The sequence below is a fragment of the Scyliorhinus canicula genome, chromosome 8 (assembly GCF_902713615.1).
Source record: "Scyliorhinus canicula chromosome 8, sScyCan1.1, whole genome shotgun sequence".
NCBI lineage: Eukaryota > Metazoa > Chordata > Chondrichthyes > Carcharhiniformes > Scyliorhinidae > Scyliorhinus > Scyliorhinus canicula.
In genome coordinates this window covers 88,878,788-88,899,301 of record NC_052153.1, presented here as the reverse complement: position 1 = coordinate 88,899,301, position 20,514 = coordinate 88,878,788, and the positions used below count along the sequence as shown (strand labels likewise).

Sequence of the window (20,514 nt, the reverse complement as noted above, 5' to 3'; positions counted from 1 at the left end):
GTCCAGAGCCGGGCGTGCAGTCCAGTGGCTGGGAGGGGGAACGGGAAGGCGAGCCGACTACAAGAGCCAGGAGGCCACGGGGCGAGGGGGAGGGGCCGCTTGCCTTCTCTCCCTCCCTCCGCTAGGGTGAAGTATCGCATCCCCGCACCTCCTCTTTCCCTCGCTGAAGTGAAGTTGACCGGGGTGTGAATATGTAAGAATGTTAATGACACGGCGCTTCTAAATTTGGTAAACACAAGTCATTACTTTGGTGTGTTATCGGATGAAGGGCAGCGAAGGAGCTGCTGCCGCGGCACTCTGATTGCAGCCCAGCCGAGCCGAGCCCTCCTCTCCTGCTCCCACTGCCGGACTCAGTGATGCTGTGAGGTCGCTCCGAGCCGCTGCCCGGCACAGCAGGATCCCGGATCGGAGGAAATCTCCCTGCGAATCTGCAACCCTCATCCTAATGCTCCACTTTGTTTGTATTATTCGCTTTGTGGAAGGTCGGAGAGAGACTTGCTGCTTTCCTCCGGATCGCCTGCAACTTGGTGACTTTTTAAATTAAGGAACTTAAATGACACTGATGCTCACCTAAACGATCGAGAAGGCAAACCCCAGCGCGATGTATCCTCAAGCCAGACATCCCGTAAGTGTGTTTTGTGTGTATGTTTTCTTCTCGCTCTTAAACAGCACAACACGGACAATTTGCATGCGAGCTTCAGCTTTCTCTCAACACTCCTTTAATTATCGTCTTTCAGTAAATATTTGTAGACGTGCAAAAGGTGCAGTGTTTCCGTTCGCTTTGTCAATAATGTGAAGAAAGAGCAATTTGCTGAGATTGGCGGACGGGTTGTGTCGGTACTGATGCTGGTTTGTTTTTATATTTCTAGGCGCCTCACCAACCCGCACAACCCTTTAAATTCACCATCTCCGAATCGTGTGATCGCATCAAAGAGGAATTTCAGTTTTTGCAGGCGCAGTATCACAGGTAGAGAGCTTAGCTTTTCACATAAACAAAACCTCGCAACGTCGATGTGTCTGGAAGTACGAGCCAAGTACAGTTGTCCGGATGGGGAGTGGTATTTAAAACGTCTTGATTTCTCCTCGCCTTCCCTCTGCAGGGACAGGATTCTGGTCTGTACTGTCCACTCTTGGTGTATCGCATGTGGGCTTTCTTTCCTCTCCCATCTCCTCCCTTTTAATTGTCTGCTGGAAAAATGATCTCTCGGTTTGGTCGAAGATGGTGTCCGAGTGCAAAGCTCGCACTCTTTGTAGTGGTGGCGATGTGGTGAAGGCAGGTTTTTAACATCAGTGGCCCTGTGGAGGTGATTTAAAACAAAAACAAGCTGTTCAATTCTATGTTGAATGTCTTCTGAAATGTTTCTTTCTACCCGCGTTTAAAAAGTAATTCGAGCAGTTATGCGGCGATCCAGACGCGGGTAATCCACGGTCTTCTTAAATATAACGCACCCAACACTTCAATGTCTCGGTATTATTTTTAGATCTCAATTTGCCGTTGTTTCCCTTTATTTCGCGTGTTCACATTTCTCCTTCATGTGATATGACGATGAAGGAGCAATATCCTTTCTGTGCCAGACTGCCCTTCATTGCGCCGACATTCTTCGAGGCTACAAAGTGTGAAACAATCATGCCTTTTATTTTGGGAAAGCCCCCAAAACTGGTTTCAACGCACTGGGAATGTACGGCTCAGGAGATAAACAACTTCGAATCATAAAAAAAACATTAAACCACTGTATATAATCGCATGTAGAGATTTATGTAATGGGGTATATTTGCTTTTCATCCTTTTTGAAATACTGTGTAGTTTCTCTTTTTTAACATTTAAAGATAGCGGTCCTGTTATTTACAGAAAGGATAAACTTTTTAAAATACACGAATTGGCATTGTGGAACAAGTCCAGCTCTCTCTTTCTCTGGAGCCCTATATTCTTTGTCTAGATTTGTGCCAGTTGAGTTAGCATTTTTAGTCGCTAAATAATGGTTTCCTTTTCTGATCTAATGAATGTAATCTATTGAAAGAAATAACGTTGACGCACTTGTCATGTTCGCGTGTGTCAGATTTGGTATTCTACTTGGACTTATTAAAATCAATCTTTGAATACGTAGTCATATTTTGGCATGTAAACAGAGTTGGCGCCATAAATCATTTCTAGAAGAACAAAATGCGGTGCTGTACTAATTAAGTGCACCTTGCCTTGGTAAGACAACACTTCTAATGATCTGGGTAAGATCATTTACGCAGAGAAAGCATTGCCTGCAGCGCAGTCTTAAAATGTCCATATAGCGCCTTGAACAGTCTTTTCTTTCTTCAAACAGTTTGAAATTGGAATGTGAAAAATTAGCCAGTGAAAAGACAGAAATGCAACGCCATTATGTCATGGTAAGTTTAAAAAAAAAATACTTTTTTGTTTTAATGGCTGATATTGACAATCCATTGCATATGGACAGTTTCTGTGATTGTTTGTGAATATTAAAATAAAAAATTATCAGTAATAAAAACCTTCTATTACTTTACCTTTGCAGTATTATGAAATGTCTTACGGTCTGAATATAGAAATGCACAAACAGGTAAGATTCTTATATTTTCAATACATGTTGGTAATACAATCTTGAAATAGATTTATGCAAATTTTGTCATAACATTTTGAATAGGAGGAATTGGGAATTCTGTGCTGACAATAGCAGAAATGTTACAGGGTTATTGAACTCCTTAAGGATGATACAGATTATGTAGAGCCATATAGTGTTAAACCAAAATCGAGATGTTCAAACACATCTTGTAACAAATGTTGATCACATATTTATATGTGGTGTGCTTGAAATAGCTGGTAAAATTACTTTTGAAAAATGAAAATAACTTCTAAAGTCAAAAATAATAATAAGCTAACATTTCCTCCCTGCCCATTGAGATTCAAAGTATTTAAAATACAAATGTTGCAGCACAAATTTTTATTAGTGTTATGGTATCAACACTTTGCAGTTCCCTATAGATGGAAATTAATTTTCTGTCGTCATTGATATTTTCCCTATATTTCACCAATGACAATTGATTGTCCAAGATTCAAAATAGAACAACCATGCCATAGAATGTTTTGGATGAAATTTACTCCCCAAAACTCTCAGTGGTGGTCACTGGGTCATATCCTTTGACATGATTTTAAAAACACATTGATTGTCTGCCTGTATTTTGAGTAGTAAATCTTTCACTCTTGTGAAAGACGATGGCAGTGCACTGATGTAGTACCCTTGTCACCATGATTGATAATTTCGCACTGAGTCACCGGAACAGGTGTGTAAATCAACCAAAATAGAAAGGTACGGCTGCAATGATACTCCTGTTGAAAAACTCAATTAGAGATGTTTTTGGACAATAATGAGATATCCTCCTTGTGAAATGTAGATTTTGACCATTTGTAAAATGATCACCATAAATTCCCATCATTTGTGAGCGCTGTTGTGGATTTTTGTTTCAAGTAAAATGCTTGGTGTACATAGCTTTTCTGTGATTACATCCTTACCACACATAAATGAAACCTAATGTTACTCTATGTTCTTTGGGAAGGCCTAAAATTCCCTGGGAGATGTTGTATTGTGGTTAGAAGATGGTATCCATTTTGCAGGATTGGTGCCATCCTTGATTTGTAGTAAGTGAAGTGGATAATAATGCACTATTTCATGGTTGCAGTAGCTGTTTTTTTGTTTGCTCACTTAGTAGTAAAGGTTTCTGAGACATGTGCACGTAAAATTGGCAGAATAATTTCCTGTAAAATTGGGTGATAATAAATTTAAAATGTCGTTTGGAAAATGTAATTTGCGATCTTTAAACACAGTATACGTGGGATGATCACTTAAACCAATAACAAACACTTTATTTAAAAAAAAGATTAGTGAGTGGCCACGCATTTATTCTTTTAGATACTGTAAGCAGGAAATGGAAAATATAGATCAGTGAAAGAGCAGTGTAATTTGATAGCTTTTCGGAATGCACTGTCAACTGGAAGAAGCCATCATTAGAATAAGACCCCCTCTACTGGTCCCATGACACCACTTGGATATGGTCTAATCAGGAAACACTGGCGCTTAGTTTTGAAAATCGCACAGCAAATGAGCCTTGATAAGGGACAGTAATGAGGATCAAATTGGTGGTGCTTGAATATTGGTCATTAGTTCAGGTTAAAAGACACCTTTTTAGCCTGGGTGAAATTGAGCAGTTTACAGCTTATGAATCCCCATGTGGGGAAGTAAATGAGTTTTGAGAAGTCCACCTTGCACTCCCTGGAGTATAATTTCTGAAATAACATCTGCTTTGATTGCCTGGAGGGAAGGGTAAGAGGGCTTTAATTCATATGGAAGCACGGTGGGAATGAGGGGGGTTGTGAACGAGACGGTATCTTTAAAAAATATGTAATACTTGATTTTCAAAAACATAAAGGATTCTACATTTTTAAACATTTTCAACTTTGAAATTTACATTTGAAATCAATTTTGCTATTCATATGTAGGAGATTAAGTTAGAATGTAGCTACCTTGTTTTACAATTGCTCTTGAGGTTGGTTTGAAGTACAGCTGTGATACGCAATGGCAAGGACATGTAGTTCCCTATCCAATTTAAATGTGGTTATGATGCTGATTCATTAAATTGTGTGCTTTTTTTCCTGCAAAATATGTGCATGCTGAGTTTATCAGAGAAATGGTGACAGTACATGAAAAATGTTTGGAGATAAGCGCATATTTTAATCTTGCAAATAACTCTTTAGATTAAAAGGATTATTTTAGAAAATAACATTTTCCTGGTTTTGCTATATACCGGAGTCAAATATATTGGCTTAACCTTAATTTCACTCTGTACCCTATCGGGGGGGATAATACCTAGGTTTCAGGGCTTAAGTACTAGAAGTACAGCCTTGTTTCAATTGAGGTAGGATTTTCATAGTCATTGAAGAAGAAGGAACAATTTCAGTTTTTTTTTAATGCACATGGTGAGATTATAACAAAGCTTGTAAATCCAGAGAACCAGATTGTGCAAATTGCCTAGATATATTTGCACAGTAACATAATTTAGAAAGCGTCCACTCTACTTCCAAATGTTCATAGCTTTCAGCATGAATTGCAGGCAGTTGAACAACAGTGATGTCACTGAATTAGTGTAGTATTATCCACTTATATAATTTAAAATAAATGCCTTCAGTGGTTCATGTGATCCTGTCCAACACGGATTATGGGAATTAATTGAAATATGCAGTAACAGGTTCGGGTGCGACTATCATGAGTATTTAGTATTCTAAAGCACTTGCATTCATTTAAAAAAATGAATTGAGTTCTGTAATTCAATTCTGGATAAATAAATATAAATTAAATACTAATGTATCCTTAACTGCCCTTTTATTTACGGATTGTATAATGATCAGAAACATAGGTGGTTTCCAGTTCCTTGATATCCTGCTACTTTGATTATTTTAAAATCTCTTTCTCATTACTGACCTTTGGAAAGTGAGAAGAGCATTTTGTAAAATAAACTTTTCCAACCAGGTGTATTCATTCATAACAAGCAGCCAGTCAGAAAATTGTATCTGTATATACACAAACATTCATGTACACATTCACACAGTGGAAATCCTACAATCCATTGCTTCCCTTCTGATTTTGCTTTGGCCTTTCAGCTCACTATTATGTATTATCTTCGAGATACTTTCAATGACTTCTCTTGTATTGGGAAATGAGCAATTATTCAGCTGCATTGATCTGTGGTGCTATTGTGCCTAGTATAGCACTAATTCACTTATCAGATTTGTATCTCTGGAATTCTAGGGTGACTCTAGAGTCCTATTGTTCCTCACCATCCTCTTGAAGGTTCAGATTTTCATGGCTGTTATAGTCTGAACTGAATTGTAAATAATTATTTTATTGGTATTGATGATGGCTGCAATGATATTGTGACTGAATTAGCAAATACCAGAAGGGTAATACCAGTCACATCAGGGGGGCTGATTTTGTTTCTCTTTCCTTTTACACCAATTTCAGTAGAAACAATTGAAGTAAAATATTTAAGACCTCATTATTCCTTTGGTGAGAATTGTGATATTACTTAAATTTTGCATTGTTGTTAACAGTACACTTTTCAAGGATTTGTTATTGCAGCTCATTGGGCAAGCTTTGTGGGCAACACATTGTGAAAATGTTTTAAAATAATGTTTTATTCAAATTTGGAAGTTAAAGTCACATTGTCATATAATTGCAATTTAAAAAATAATCTATTTAAAGGTATTAAAGTTACTGTAAACTGACATCCCAAATCTCGATCAATTGTACTCTTGTATCTAGATGTTGGGCTGTGGTGATGATCTAAAGTCCTGTACCTACCCAGCTGATTGAATTAACATTAATTCTGGAATGTAATTTTAATTGATTGTCAGAGTTTGGAACAGTTCTTAGAATGGTATATCATAGTTAAAATAGTTTTTAAAGTTGCTATGGTTGTTAAAATGGAAGAAAAATATTGTATTATACTTCATAATATTTAAAGAGGTAAGAGATTAAAGTTGTTTTAAATGTTTGCACATATTAAACTTGTTTAAAATCTAAATAACCAAGATGTTAAATTTATTATTAATTAAATAGGGGCCCATCTTCATTTTCTGAAGATGATCTGGACATATTGTTGCTATTATTAGGATTTTAAAAACACCTGTAATTGCTTAGAAAACTTGCAGAGATAGTTGGTACTTCAATGTAGATTTTCTCATGCTTAAATTAAATGTTAACATCTATATTCTACATAACCGATATGTTGGTAATCTACTTCCAATATATATTTTTTGCATTTCAATTGTGTGATGAATTGCACCTTCAGTACTAATGTTGTGGCACATGAGCTGAAAATCCAAAATGCAACTGATCTAGGGAATTATTTCACTGAACCTGTCAGCAGTCTGAGAGTTAGGTAGTCTGGTTTTCTGGTAAATTTCCGTACTTGTCTTTATACGACAGGATTTGAAATAGGATTGCTTACAGTTGCACTTTAAAGCATCTAGAATTACGACTCCATCGATCAATTATAATAAAGCTAATTTTGACAATCTTCAGCTTTTGTTAAGATTAGAGATTTTAATCTGTTTGTATCTTGATATTTTATGCATGACAGAGAACATAGAATAACACTGAAAATGCTTAAGGCTAATCTAATCTAGGGGTTCAGATGACATCATAAGCAGCAAGTGTGCTGATTAAGTATCTTGTAACTGTTACCTGAGCCCCAATATTAGATTTCAACCTCGCAATTGCTCTTTTAATGTATCTAACAACTGATTTATGTTGAAAATTTGCATCGCTAGCAACTGTAAATGCTGATGCAAGCAACTACTTCATGTTTGTGGATAATAATTTTCACTCGATAAGATTAAAGATTACTCTATTTTGAATGTGGTTTCTTGATAAATTGGTCAAATTTTTGGAAGGGCCTATATATGTGGACTACTTCTAAAAAGCTAAGGACGTAGAGGAGATTCATTGCATGGATGCTGCCAGCTTGTTTTCTTCATAGCACTTTATTGTTTCCACTTGATATCAATCAGAAGCTTTCTGTTGTAAGGATTTTTGCCAGAATAAATCTCTAGTGTGAGAAATGTGCAATAAAAATGTGATTGTTGTTCAAAACAATTAAATACAAATTTAAGGGCTTGGCCCATTGATTGAATCTCAAAATCATAACTGCAGCAGTCGATCGGAAATGATGATAAATAGCATTAGAAACCTTTTAGCGAAGTACAGTGACTACAAGGAGGAGAGCAGTATAGATTTGCATTATATCCGATACCCTCCAGTACCAAGTGGATTGTCAATACTGCTTGTTTAGCATTTTCTAAGGGCAATAGGAGTATTGATTTCTGGCTTACAAGCGACGGCTCTATTTTCACTACTGAGAAGTATTGCAGGTTGTTAAGAAGAAATTGACTTGAAGAGGCTTGACTGCTGCCCATCATGAAGCAAATAAAGCAAAACTGCTGAAGCATGGTGGAGCAGCGAGACAGGGGCCCTCAGCAATTTGTTGCTATTAATTTACCATGGTCGACAGCAAATCAATTGGCGTCTACTTCATCTATTTGAGAATATGCTGTCCAGAGCAGATAAAAAGCCATACGTGGCAGCAAGAATAGACTATTTGCAGGATAGAGGATGAAGTTAATGTGCAAATAAGTGAATTCAAGGTTTCAGAGCACCTTTTAAGTGAGTAACTTTTTAATGGAATGTATTTTTAAGGACTCAATAAGGTATTTATTGACTTGCACCAAGTACTAAGTGGGTTCAGTTTTATTTCTGACCAATCCTATACAGAATTGAGTGAAAATGTTTTGCTAGTCTATATTTTAGTCTAATTGTCATTACATTTTCTTTAAAACTGTTTTAGAGAATGTAGACAGACATTGAAATGAACAATGGTTTGCAAATAGCATTGATATCAATTTGTTTTAGATTAGCCTGTTAAACAATTAAATGGCACTTTGTGAGATTGACCATGTAGATATAATTTTAAATGAGCAGTTAGTAGCATTGGTGTATATATATTTAATATGAATCAAACAAACCAGTTGTCTAAAAGAGTGGATATTAGATGGTAAAAACCTATCCTAAAATTAGCCCATTGAATCAAAAGGAGCACTAGCTAGAGATTTTTAATGGCCCTTTGCACTACCATGTTCTGTCTACTAATGGTTGTAATGAATGCTGAAGCTTTTTCTATAGTCAAATAGGGGACTTGCGTTAATTTAAATCACTCGGCTGTGTCTAATGTTTTAATCGACTCTCAGTCCAGTATTCTAGTATGTTCCCTGATAAATAGACATGGTAACTGTTCTGTCAGTGTTGAATGTTAAAATTTAATACATTATAGAATTATTTTCCTAATTTTGTACTAGGATGGTGGGATATAAGCATCATCAGGGAAGGTGGAAAAATGCTGTAGAATGATATAACCCAGCAGGAGACCATTTGGCCCATCATCCCTGGTGTTTTTCCATTGCACAGCATTTTTTCTCCTTTTCATGTATTTATCGAATTTCCTTTTGAAAGTAATTATTTAATATTCTTCCACAACCCTTTCTAGCAGTGCATTCCAGATCATCATAACTGTATTTTCCCCCATCATTTTGCGTTGGATTCTTTGCCAATTATTTTTAAGTAATATCAGGAACATTCAGTTCTTTCCATAATTTTTCAACCTCTGTCTGTCCACTCAACCTACTTATAAATTCTGACCGAGGTTGGGATCCTTCTTGTGCTTTTCTTGCCCGAGCATGCTTAGTATTAACTGGTAGGCTATTTGACCAGGAGGGAAAGGAGCTTTGGCATCAAGTATGAGAATGACATCAAAGTGCACTTTCTGCAAGGCTTCTTGATTACAACTGTTTCTACATTAAGACACTGACTGCACTGCACAAGTATTTAATTGGCTGTAATTGTGAAGGTATAAATGCAAGCCCTGAATTTTCAGGATAGTGAGCGCTCGGCGCCCACCATCCTAAGAGTTGGTGGGGATGCATTCTCACCAACTCTGACAGACCTGCTGCCATTTTTCACTCAGTTGAGCATTGATTGGCAGCAGACTGGGTTTCCATCTGCCCTTGAATGGAAGTTCCGCCTTGGAGAGCTTTTGGCAATCAGATTGACTGACAGATCTGCAGTCCCTCCAGACACAGTGTTGCAGTGGATGGAAGAGGTACTGCAGCATTGTGCCTGAGCCTAAATCTTGAGACTGCATTTCAGTCAAGTACCAGGGTAAGGGACTCATGGGGAGGTGTGAGGGGCACCATCTCTGTTTCGGGGGTAGGCAGGTGGTGATGGAGGGAGGGGGTTGCGGTGAGGGAGGGCAAGAGCTCCCAGGTCCTCGAGTGAGTACCCCAAATCTGAAGGGGCCTATAGAGGGCCCTTCCTGCCTGAGATCGAGGGTGAAGACCTTTCTCTCCCTCCCCCCCCAAACTCTGTGTCTCAAAAACAGCTAGGGGGTGCGGGGAGTATAAAATTCTGGCCCATGTCTTTCTACTTCTTTGATTTAAATTGATCATCGGGGAACCAGTCTCCATCTCTCTTTCCCCTCAAACCAGGAGAACCTCGGGCAGGGTGTAATATCCTTAAATGTTTTCCTTTCCGACTGCAAGATCATTGTGTATACACCCTGTAATAAAGCAGTGAGCCATTTTTCAACTTTGTCTTCTTGCCTAGTTACTATCGGGTTCCATTCTTTGAACAACTGAAAAATGCAATTTTTTAAGAAAGTAATCCTTTGGTTCTCAATGTTAGCATATTGGGCCTCTTGTTCCTACTGTCAAACATGCATTTGGTTCAAAAACACAAATATACGCCACCACATAACATATTGTTTTAAATGCATGATAATTATGAATCACACTGTTTGCTGTCATGTGAAACCTTTGATGAGATTACTGTATTGTAAACATTGTAGGATGTCCAAGCTTCCAGTGTGTATAGTGACACTGGAATAGTTTTATTTTGGCTTCAAAAGATCAAAATATACAGGTGAGCACTGTCACCTGAAAGTCAAAATATTAAACTAACTGGAGTTCTGTAATTTTATGGAGGGTAATAGGGGTGAACTGGGAAGGAAAATATGACTGAAATGAAATATTAGAATTCATCTTTACTCTCCACATTAAATGCAGTGACAGTATTGACGCTCCAGACATTCATTACAGTTTTGGTTGTTACACTTGCAGATGACAAACAACAAATTGTTTATATAATGGCACCTTTAATCTTATAAAATATCAGAATGTGCTTCGCAGGGACATTATAAAACAGTCTGCACTGAGCCACATAAGGAGATATTAGGTGGGGTGACTAAAAGCTTGGTCAAAGATGTAGCTTTTTAAGAGTGCCTTCAATGAGGAATGCGAGATAGAGAGGCAGGGAAGTCCAGGAAGAGAAATTCAGAGCTTAGGAGCGAGGCATCTGAAGCTCTAGCCATTAAAGATGGAGAAATAACACAGATAACTCATAGGCTTGTGGGATTGGAAGAGATTCCAGATTTAGGGTGGGACAATGCTTTGGAGGGATTTGAAAATAAGGATGAGAATTTTAAAATCAAGATGTTGCTTGACTGGGAGCCATTGTAGGTCATTGAGCACAGTGGTGATAGGGAATTGGATTTTCTGTGAGTTAAGATATGGGCAGCAGAACGTTTGCAGAGGGTAGACTGTGGGAGAGTAGTCAGGATAATGCTTTTGAGTTAGAGATAAAGAAAATCTATGAAATAAGTTTTCAGCCAATGAGGGGACAGGGGCAAAGTTGGGCATTGTGATGGAGGAGGTGGGCAGCATGGGTTAGCCCTTCTGCCTCACAGCGCCGAGGTCCCAGATTCGATCCTGGCTCTGTGTCACTGTCCGTGTGGAGTTTGCACATTCTCCCCGTGTTTGCGTGGGTTTCGCCTCCATAACCCAAGGATGTGCAGGGTAGGTGAATTGACCACGCTAAATTGGCCCTTAAATGGAAAAAAATGAATTGGGTACTCTAAAATTATTTTTAAAAAATGTAACGGTGGAGGAAATCGGTTGTTTTAGTGATTGCATGAAAGTGTTGCCGGAAGTTCACTTTGGGATGGAATATGACACTATGGTTGCAAAAGAGATTGGTTTTGTCTCAGTTTATTGCCAGGGAGAGGGATGGAGTCTGTAGCTTGGGAACAAAGTTTGGAACTGGACCAAATTGCGTTTGGCGATCGGCCAGAGAATCCCCTTTTGCGCCGAAATCGCCGTACTCGCAGATTACGCCGCATGCCGTATGGACGGCCTCAGGACGTCACCTGAGGCCCACCCCCGATGAGCCTAGTTCCTGACGGCGTCAGTCACTCATGCTATTTATTTTCATGAACCCAACGTGGCGGCTGGGGACTGAGTCTCACGCCACCACGGTCGGTTGGGGGCCGTACCGCGGGCAGGGGTGCTTTTGGCCGGGGGCACGGGTGGGGGTGGGGGTGGGGGTCCAGGGTGGTGAAAGTAACATTATAATATGAAAGAACAGGGAACTATTGAATGCATATACGTTGTACTCAGCTGCTCACCTAGCAGAGGATAGGTGACAATAGTAACGTGTTGAGCATAATTTCCACCTATGTACATATTTGGGAGATAATTTGCTTACAAAATTAGCATTAGAAAAATGTTGTGATTGTCAAATAATGAGAGGAAAATTGCCCATTGTTGGTTTAGTAACTCAGGCTCCCAAACAATAGATAACACAAGAATACAAGAGGAGTGGGAGTAGGCCATTTAGCCCCTCAAACCTGCTGTGCAAAAGTGCAAATATAAGACTGTAAACTGAATTTGACTGCACAGTGCTTAGCAGAGGGCACGCTCTCTCTGAGGTTATGGAGCGGAGAGCTCACAACTCCATCGGAAGTAAGTAATTACTGTGAGTGAAAATTCCGGGATGTTGAAATTCTGTGCAGGATTTTCTGTCCATCCCCCCCACCCCCCTTGCGCGGCTGTGTTTTGAGGAGGTGGCACACCATTGGCTGGCAGTGGGATCTTATGGTCCTGCCGTCATCAACGTGTTTTCCTGTTTTCCTGCTGTGCGCACCCTTCGCTCGGACCAGAGGATCAGCTGGCAGAAACGGCCAGAGAATTTTGGCCTCTGAGCTAATGGCACCTAACTACATTCTTTACCTCTGCATGCAGCAGCATTCTCCCTTTTTACATGTGAAGTATTCATCATTAAATAGACAGTAGTACAAACTTTTGTTTAACATGTTATAGTTTTTGCATTGCAATGAATGGAAATGTCAAATAGGAAGTGAAAAAAATCAAATTGTTCGTTAGTTTATTATCATTAAATACCTGTTAGTCTCTTTCAAATTTTATTTTGTGGTGATTACATTATTTTTCATTCTCCAAAGAAGTGATCTAACTGGTAAATACTGTGCCGTATGTGTGATTTTTGTATGAATAATGGAGAAGAAGAATGTGAAGCAAAAATAACTAGAAAATGTTTTGCAGTACAGAGTAGGTCTTTTAGCATTTGTAAAGAAAAATGGTTTAATATTTCAAATGGAGGGGGTGATTCCCTGCCTGCGTTCCGGTTAAATAGCTGGAGAGTCCTTCAACTAGGTTCATGCTGGGTGCTCAAACGGGTGCGATGTTACTAGTCCATAGGACCTGACACAATCTGCTTTACCCCTCCCCTTCAGCACCGGAGACTAAAAACCGGCCTGGGTCCTTGGTTTAATGTCTCATCTGAATGATGGCACGTCTGACAGTGCAGCACACACTCCAAACTGCACGTCGTGTCAGCCTAGATTGTTGCATTTAGGTCTGTGGAACTTGAACCCACAACCTTATGACACAGAGGCTAAAGTGCTAATAAGTGAGCTGCTGACACAATTACTTATGTAAACATACATTCCATTCAAATGAGAAATGACCAGAGATTTGTCCTTTTAACTGGTAGTTTGTAGTGAAATACTCTCATCCAATTTTTCAACACATAACAGTAAAATATAATTTCAAATTTTAACATTATGAATCTTCATCGTTCATATTCCACAACTGCTGGGGAATCAAGTTCTGTAATATAAACATCAAGAAATGAAGTAAAAACAAAAATGCTGGGTAAAAAACTGATGAAAGGTCACACATCTGTGATGTAGGGCGCGATCGAGTGGCCTCGTCGTGCCTGACTCAGTGACGTGATGATGCCGTTAAATCTTGCAAGAGGCCTCTCGCAAAATTTCAATGCTTGGAGTGAGATCTCGGGAGACAATGCTATCTGGAGGGCGAGATCCATCATTAAATATGTCAGCACCCGATTAATCCGAGGCCTTGGACCGAATTCCCGAGCCTTGGATACTTCGCCATGGTGCCGTTTAGCACTGGTCTACACAATTGTGGACCAGAAGTAACGGCATGTGGGGAGGTCTTCCAGGCCATTGGAGGCTCCCAGGTGGTCTGGCTCTGGACAGGGTAGTACCCTGGCATACCCGCTGCCACTTGGGCACCATGGCAGTGCCTGGGTGGCAGCCCCAAGGTGCCCATGTGCCAGGTTGCCTGTGATGGGGATCAGGGCCGGGGTGCCCTGCCCTTAAGAGGTGAGGGGGGGGGGGGGGGCTCAGGGGCTCCAGGAACCCCAAGAGGTATGTTGGGTGGCTGAGGGGATTGAGAGATTGGAGCGGCATTTAAAAATGGCGCTCTGATCTCTTCCTGCATTGACGATCTCAACTCATCAATGCAGCCTTGGCGGAACATTCCTTGCCGAGGCCAGAAAAAGCCATAGTAAACACCCCGCTATTCCTTCCCAAAATATAACTCTTGTTTGTTAAATCGCGCCCGTTATCTCTTTCTCTCTTTAGACAGATGCTAACATGCGTTATTTTTTCTCACGTTTTCTGTTTTTATTTCTGTAATATAAATGTCTGTTACAACATGGAACAGTATTCCAGAAATCCTGGTGCATTATTGGGTCCGTTCACATGAAGGATAAATCCTCCAAACCACACCCTGCCAATGATGTGTCTTCTATTTTTGTTTTTGCCATTTGGATGAACTGAGATGCTTCTACAGTAGGGATGTAAAGAATCTGCTTAGATGTAATCTGGCTTTCATAAATCCAATTAGCTATGATTTTCAGACATTCATCAGACTTGGTCTTCTGTAGACATACAATGTGTGGATTTTGCATTGTACTTTGACTAATTATGACAATAATTACACCTCCCCTGGAAACATGCACCTCAGTGATAGGTCAATTAAACACTATTGTTTTCCTTTTAAGCTGTAGGAATGGTTCGAAGGATTCTAGGTAGAAATGACGAATAGAGAACACGTATTTCGCTTTTTTTTCTTTTGAAAACTGTGGTTCTGAAAACCTACTGACTGTTGCCCCAGTGAGACAAAATAGCAACCTTGCTAAACAGTGTTAACAAAACTGTGTTTATCTGTTTGTTAGAACTGACAGTCTTTGGTGCACTGACTGGTATTTTCTGACTCATTTTCACTTACTCATACTTTTTTCCACAGCGTCCTCTATCATTATTTCAGTCAATGTTTTGTGCGACTTTCAAATATTCGTTAATTTCTTGATACCAAATATAAATTCAAAAATTAAGAATTATTGGCTCAGCACTTTATCAGTTCAGAGAGTTTTTCAGCTTTATGGAGGAGTATGCATATTCCACTTTGGATAGCAGCAAGCAAAAATTTTGTATTGCTTGGGAATGGGGAAATATGTTCGACAGGAGTTCTTTTCCAAATGCAAAAGACTCATTAATCATGGGTGCCACAAGCCTGAGACAGTTAATGACAGTTATTTGCCTGAGTGAGAATAATTTCACATAATTGGTAGTGCAATATATTATTATGCAGATATACTTCCAAATGCAAGTATAGAAAATAGTTGCTACTCTGGGGTTGTAGAAATATCACTCATTATCAGAGAACAAGGGAAAATAAGATCTGATACGTGCCAGGCATTACTGTCCAGTAAGCATATGTGTCAAATGCACTTCGAAACCTCTAAACTTTTTAAAGGCATGTCAGGACCAATAAATTTTCATTACAGACTTAGTCTGCTGTGAGGGAAAGCTCGTGAAAGCATATTAGAGATAACATATTAAAATAGACTAGACTAGAATGTTTGCATAAAATGCTGATTTATAGTTGACGTACAGCTGTGACTAGATGTTTAAACAGAAAGGGTCTGGAGGTGCTAATCAGGTACTTGATGTATTGGTACAACTTTGTTAACTCTGTAAAAGAATGCTGTCTAGCTATAAAGCCGAGTGAGAGAGGGAGTGTCTTTTATAAAAACAAAACAAGCCTTCTAGGGCTAGTGGTAATTTTGTCAGGGTGAGTTGAGGCTGGTGATGACATGTTGTGAAAATAAATCGTGGACTATTCAATCCTACGTGCAATGGTAATCTAGTCTAGCTTGTGGCTTTTAATTTCCATAATCATCATGTACTCATTATGTATCTATAATTTTAGGGCATAAAACTGCACATGGCAACCCACAAAGTAGTCGGGATCCGTGTTTTTTTAATGTTGGGCTTGTTTCTTACCAATTTTAGAATTGTAACATCTGAATATATATTTATTTTGAGAGCATGATCAATTATTGATTTGTATTAGTTACATTAAAGAGCTTTGGGTACCGTGGTTATTTTCAGTTGCATTCAACTAATGGCATTGATTGTTTTTATTATTCGTTCATGGGATGTTGGTGTCGCTGGCTAGGCCAGCATCTATTGCCCATTCCTAATTGCTCTGCCGAACATCCCCATTTCTGACCTCATGATGGAGAGAAGGTCATCGATGAAATAGCTTAAGATGGTTGGCCGAGGACACTACCCTGAGGAACAACTGCAGTGATGTGCCAGGACTGGGATGATTCATCTCCAACAACCACAAACATTTTCCTTTGTGCTACGTATGACTCTAACCAGTGGAGAATTTCCCCATGATTTCCATTGATTTCAGTTTTGTGAGGGCTATGTGATGCGACACTCAGTTAAATTCTGCCTTAATGCCGCCTTTTACATCAACCCATCGATAGACTTTTCCGATCTAGACTTGGCTCTTCCAATATTCTTCCTTATATCCTCCCATCTTCTACACTCTTTAAACTTTTTTTCCTTAGCCTGTTCAAGCCTTGACAGAGCATAAGCCATGGACAAATTCTCTCCATCTAATCCTTTCTTGGGCCAAACTCTCCAGTTGTCTTCATGTATAAATCATAGCTCTCATTTCCTTTTCTGTATCCCGCCTCTGTGTGTTTATTGGTCTGCCTTGCTTTCTGTTTCCTTGTAGGTTCTGTGTGAAAGCTTGCCATGTAATATAGTTCTGTTGCTTCCTCAGTATGGCCTATCCAATTCCACTTTTGTCTTTTCATTTGGAGGATCATTGGGTCTTGTTTTGTCTCCTCCCATAGTGTATTTTAATGGTGGTATTTGGTCAGTGTATCCTAAAGATCATTCTGAGGCATCTGCTGATGAAGGATTGGATTTTGTTAACATTGTTTTGGTGGGGACTTCCGCTGGTGACCATGGTGGTGTGAGTGGTCGCACATTTGACAGATCTTGCTAGAGGCTGTTTTTTGGGACCTTTCCCATTTGTAGGGTTGATGTTTTGTGGGAAAAAAGGTGCAGGGCCGACTGGAGAAATGTTTGACTCCACTGGCGGGGCTGATGAATGGATCCACGGACTAGAAGTGGGTCGAGAAGAAGGGAACAGTTAGAGCAAGAGAAACTTCGAGCACCACAGGTCAAGATGGTGGAGGGTAAAGGGTATGCCTTGCCTGCCCAATCGTCGATGGAGCAACTGGTGGACTTTTTAAATGAAAAGTTTAGCCGACAGAGGAGGGAGGCCCAGGAGGACCTAGCCAAGGCGGTGGAACCGTTAAAAGCGGGAATTGACCGTGTGGAGCAGAGCCTGTAATCCCAGGTCCAGGCTATTCAGAAAGTGGAGGAGGCGGTGAAGGAGCACGAGGAGCAGCTTGCCTTATTGGTGGCTGAAATAGGTAAGATGCAGGAGACTCCGAAAAGGTTAAAGGAGAAAGTGGAGGACCTGGAGAACCGCTCCCGGAGGCAGAACAGGAGACTCGTGGGGATGCCTGAAGACTTTGAGGGAGCGGAAGCTGGCTCGTATGTAGCCAAGATGTTGGAGAGGTTGTTGAGGGAGGGGCCTTTGACAGGCCCTTGGAGGTCAACTGAACGCACAGGGCGCTGATGAGGAAGCTGCAGGCGAATTAGCCACTGATGGTAATGGTGGTGCACCTTCACTGGTTCCTGGACAAGGAGAAGATACTGAGATGTGCGGGGCAGACGAGGAGATGCATTGGGAGGGGATCGACCTTTGGGTGTACCAAGACCTGGGCGTGGACTTGGTGAAGAGAAGAGCTGGGTTTAAGCGGGTGAAGGCTGCCCTCTTTAAAAAGAGGGTGAAGTTTGGGATGTTGAACCCAGCCCGCCTTTGGGTGACTTTTAACAGCCGAGAACATTATTTTGGAATGCCAGAGAAGGCGATGGAATTTTAAGAGACAATGGACTGACAGGCGAAGGAGGAGATGGGGATGCGAGGAGATGGATGCTTTTTCTGTCCGTTTTTTTCCTGTCCGTTTTTTCCTGTACCTTTTTTTTGGTTGTTGGAGAACTTTTCTCCTTCATGATGTTTTGCTGTGATTGAGGGTAAAGAGGGCAGCAAGGTGGTGCAGTGAGTAGCACTGCTGCCTCACGGCACCGAGGTCCCAGGTTCGATCCCGGCTCTGGGTCACTGTCTGTGTGGAGTTTGCACATTCTCCCTGTGTTTGCATGGGTTTCGCACCCACAACCCAAAGATGTGCAGGCTAGGTGGATTGACCACGCTAAAATTGCCCCTTAATTGGAAAAAATGAATTGGATAATCTAAATTTATGAAAAAAAAGTGATCGAGGGTAAGTGCACTTTTTTCTTCTTCTTTCTTTTGTTTCATTTTTGTTGGTGAGGTGTGCGAGCGGGGAGTGGAGAGGGGAATCAGTTGGGGGGGGGGGGGGGTAGGAGGCAGAGTTGACTTGGGCGGGAGCTGCCAGGTTAGCTGGGTGGGCTAGTTAACGGGAGCGCAGTGGGGGAGGGGAGGTGATCAGGTGATTAAGGTAGCAGAAAGGGATGGGGTGGATGTTTCTTGAGGGGGTGGAGGGTAGGTGTGGGCGGTGTGTGGGGGGCCCTGTGAACCATGTCCATATGTTTTGGGTCTGTCCGAAGCTCAACGGATTTTGGCGGGGGTTAGCTGATGTGATGTCTGAGGTGCTGGGGGCGAAGGTGGTCCTGAGTCCTGAATTGGCGATTTGTGGAATGTCGGAAGACCCGGAAGTCAAATGTTTTGGCCTTTGTCTCTTTGGTAACCCGGAGACGGATCTTGCTGGGATGGAGGGACTCGGGGCCACCGAACCCAGGGGGTGTGGGTGAGTAACCTTGAGGAATTCCTTAGGTCGGAAAAAAATCAAGTTCGCCTTGAAAGGGTCTGTAGAGGGGTTCGCCCAGAGTTGGAAACCGTTGATTAATTTCTTCCAGGATAGCTAAATCAGCGGGGTGGTGGTGGTGGGGGGGGGGGGGGGGGGGGGGGGGGGGGGGGGGGGGGGGGGGGGGGGGGGGGGGGGGGGGGGGGGGGGGGGGGGGGGGGGGGGGTTTCTTTGTGGTTAAAAAAGGAGGCAGAGTGGATGGAGGGTAACAGCAGGGAGGATGGTGCACGGGGGTATTGGTTATTTATTTGTTATGCGATTTCCTGCTTTGTCTCTCTGGTTTTGGTTGTGTTTCATGTAAATATATATGTATGTATAAATTCCCTAATAAAAACATTTTGAAACATTGTTTTGGTGGTCCTCCATGTTTCAGAACCATAAAGGAGAACTGACTTTACGTTGGAGTTGAAGATCTTTAGCTTTGTGGCTTTGGTGGTCTCTCTTGATTTCCAGATGTTGGAGAGAGTGATGAATGCTGTTCGAGCCTTTACATCCTCATCTGTTTTACCGGTAGTACTTATGACACTATCCAGATAGGTAAAAGACGTTACTTCATCCAGCTCGGTGCTCCTTATCTGAATGGAGTGTTATTCCGAGTGTTTATTTGCATTATCTTTGTTTTCTCTATATTGATGTTAAGGCCAACTTTGTCCAATATTTGCATCAAGTGACAGGGTTTATCTTGCATCTGTGTGTGGTTATGAGATAACAAAGCCAAGTAGTCCGCAAAGTCCAAATCTCCCAGTTGTTCTGTGAAGGGTCCATTGTATGCCATTTTTCAGTCTGATGTTGCTTGCCACAAAATCCAATCAATTGTGAGCAAATATAGGAACGGTGACATCATACAGCCTTGCCTAATGTCACTTGTACATTGAATTTATCAGAGAGGGTGCCTCTATGCAAGACTCGACAGCCATTCCATCATAGGTATTCTTCGTGAGGGAGATTATTTTCCCTGGAATGTCAGGAGCTTGCAATCAACTGCCACAGAGTGTTTGATCTTTGCTGTCAAATGCGTTTTTGTAGTCTACAAAATTAATGTAGATTGATGAGTTCCATTCCAATGATTGTTTGACTACAATCTGGGTTGCTATCTGATCCACACAAGATCTTCCTTGGTGAAATCCTGCCTGGCTGTCCCTTAAGATATATTCTACTTCCCTTTCATTCTGCCCAGTATGATGTGCTACATTACTTTCCCTGGTACGGAGAGCAACCTTTTCCCATGATAGTTCTTACAAAGACTGAGGTTGCCCTTCTTTGAAAGCCTCACCACATAACTTTCTTTCCAATCTGATAGTGTCCTTTCCTCCTCCCATATTTTTCGTAGGAGTCAGTAGAGCATATCCACCATCGTGCCACTACCTGCGTTGAGAACTCCTGTTTAGCACAGAGCTAAATCTCTGGCTTTGAAATCAGACCAGCAGCACGGTTCAATTCCCGTACCAGCCTCCCTGAACAGGCGCCGGAATGTGGCGACTAGGGGCTTTTCACAGTAACTTCATTTGAAGCCTACTTGTGA

The 20,514-nt window shown here is 41.0% G+C and overlaps 1 protein-coding gene across 1 annotated transcript in view; it reads left to right on the top strand.

Annotated features, from left to right (window-relative positions):
• The first annotated feature begins 113 nt into the window (after window positions 1-113).
• Window positions 114-20,514, top strand: part of LOC119970380 (transducin-like enhancer protein 4) — a 315,711-nt gene continuing 295,310 nt past the window's right edge. Inside the window, 4 exon segments of the mRNA XM_038804901.1 lie at window positions 114-625; window positions 870-967; window positions 2,316-2,379; window positions 2,523-2,567. Of these exon segments, the coding sequence (XP_038660829.1) occupies window positions 602-625; window positions 870-967; window positions 2,316-2,379; window positions 2,523-2,567 (231 nt within the window). The 5' untranslated portion in view covers window positions 114-601.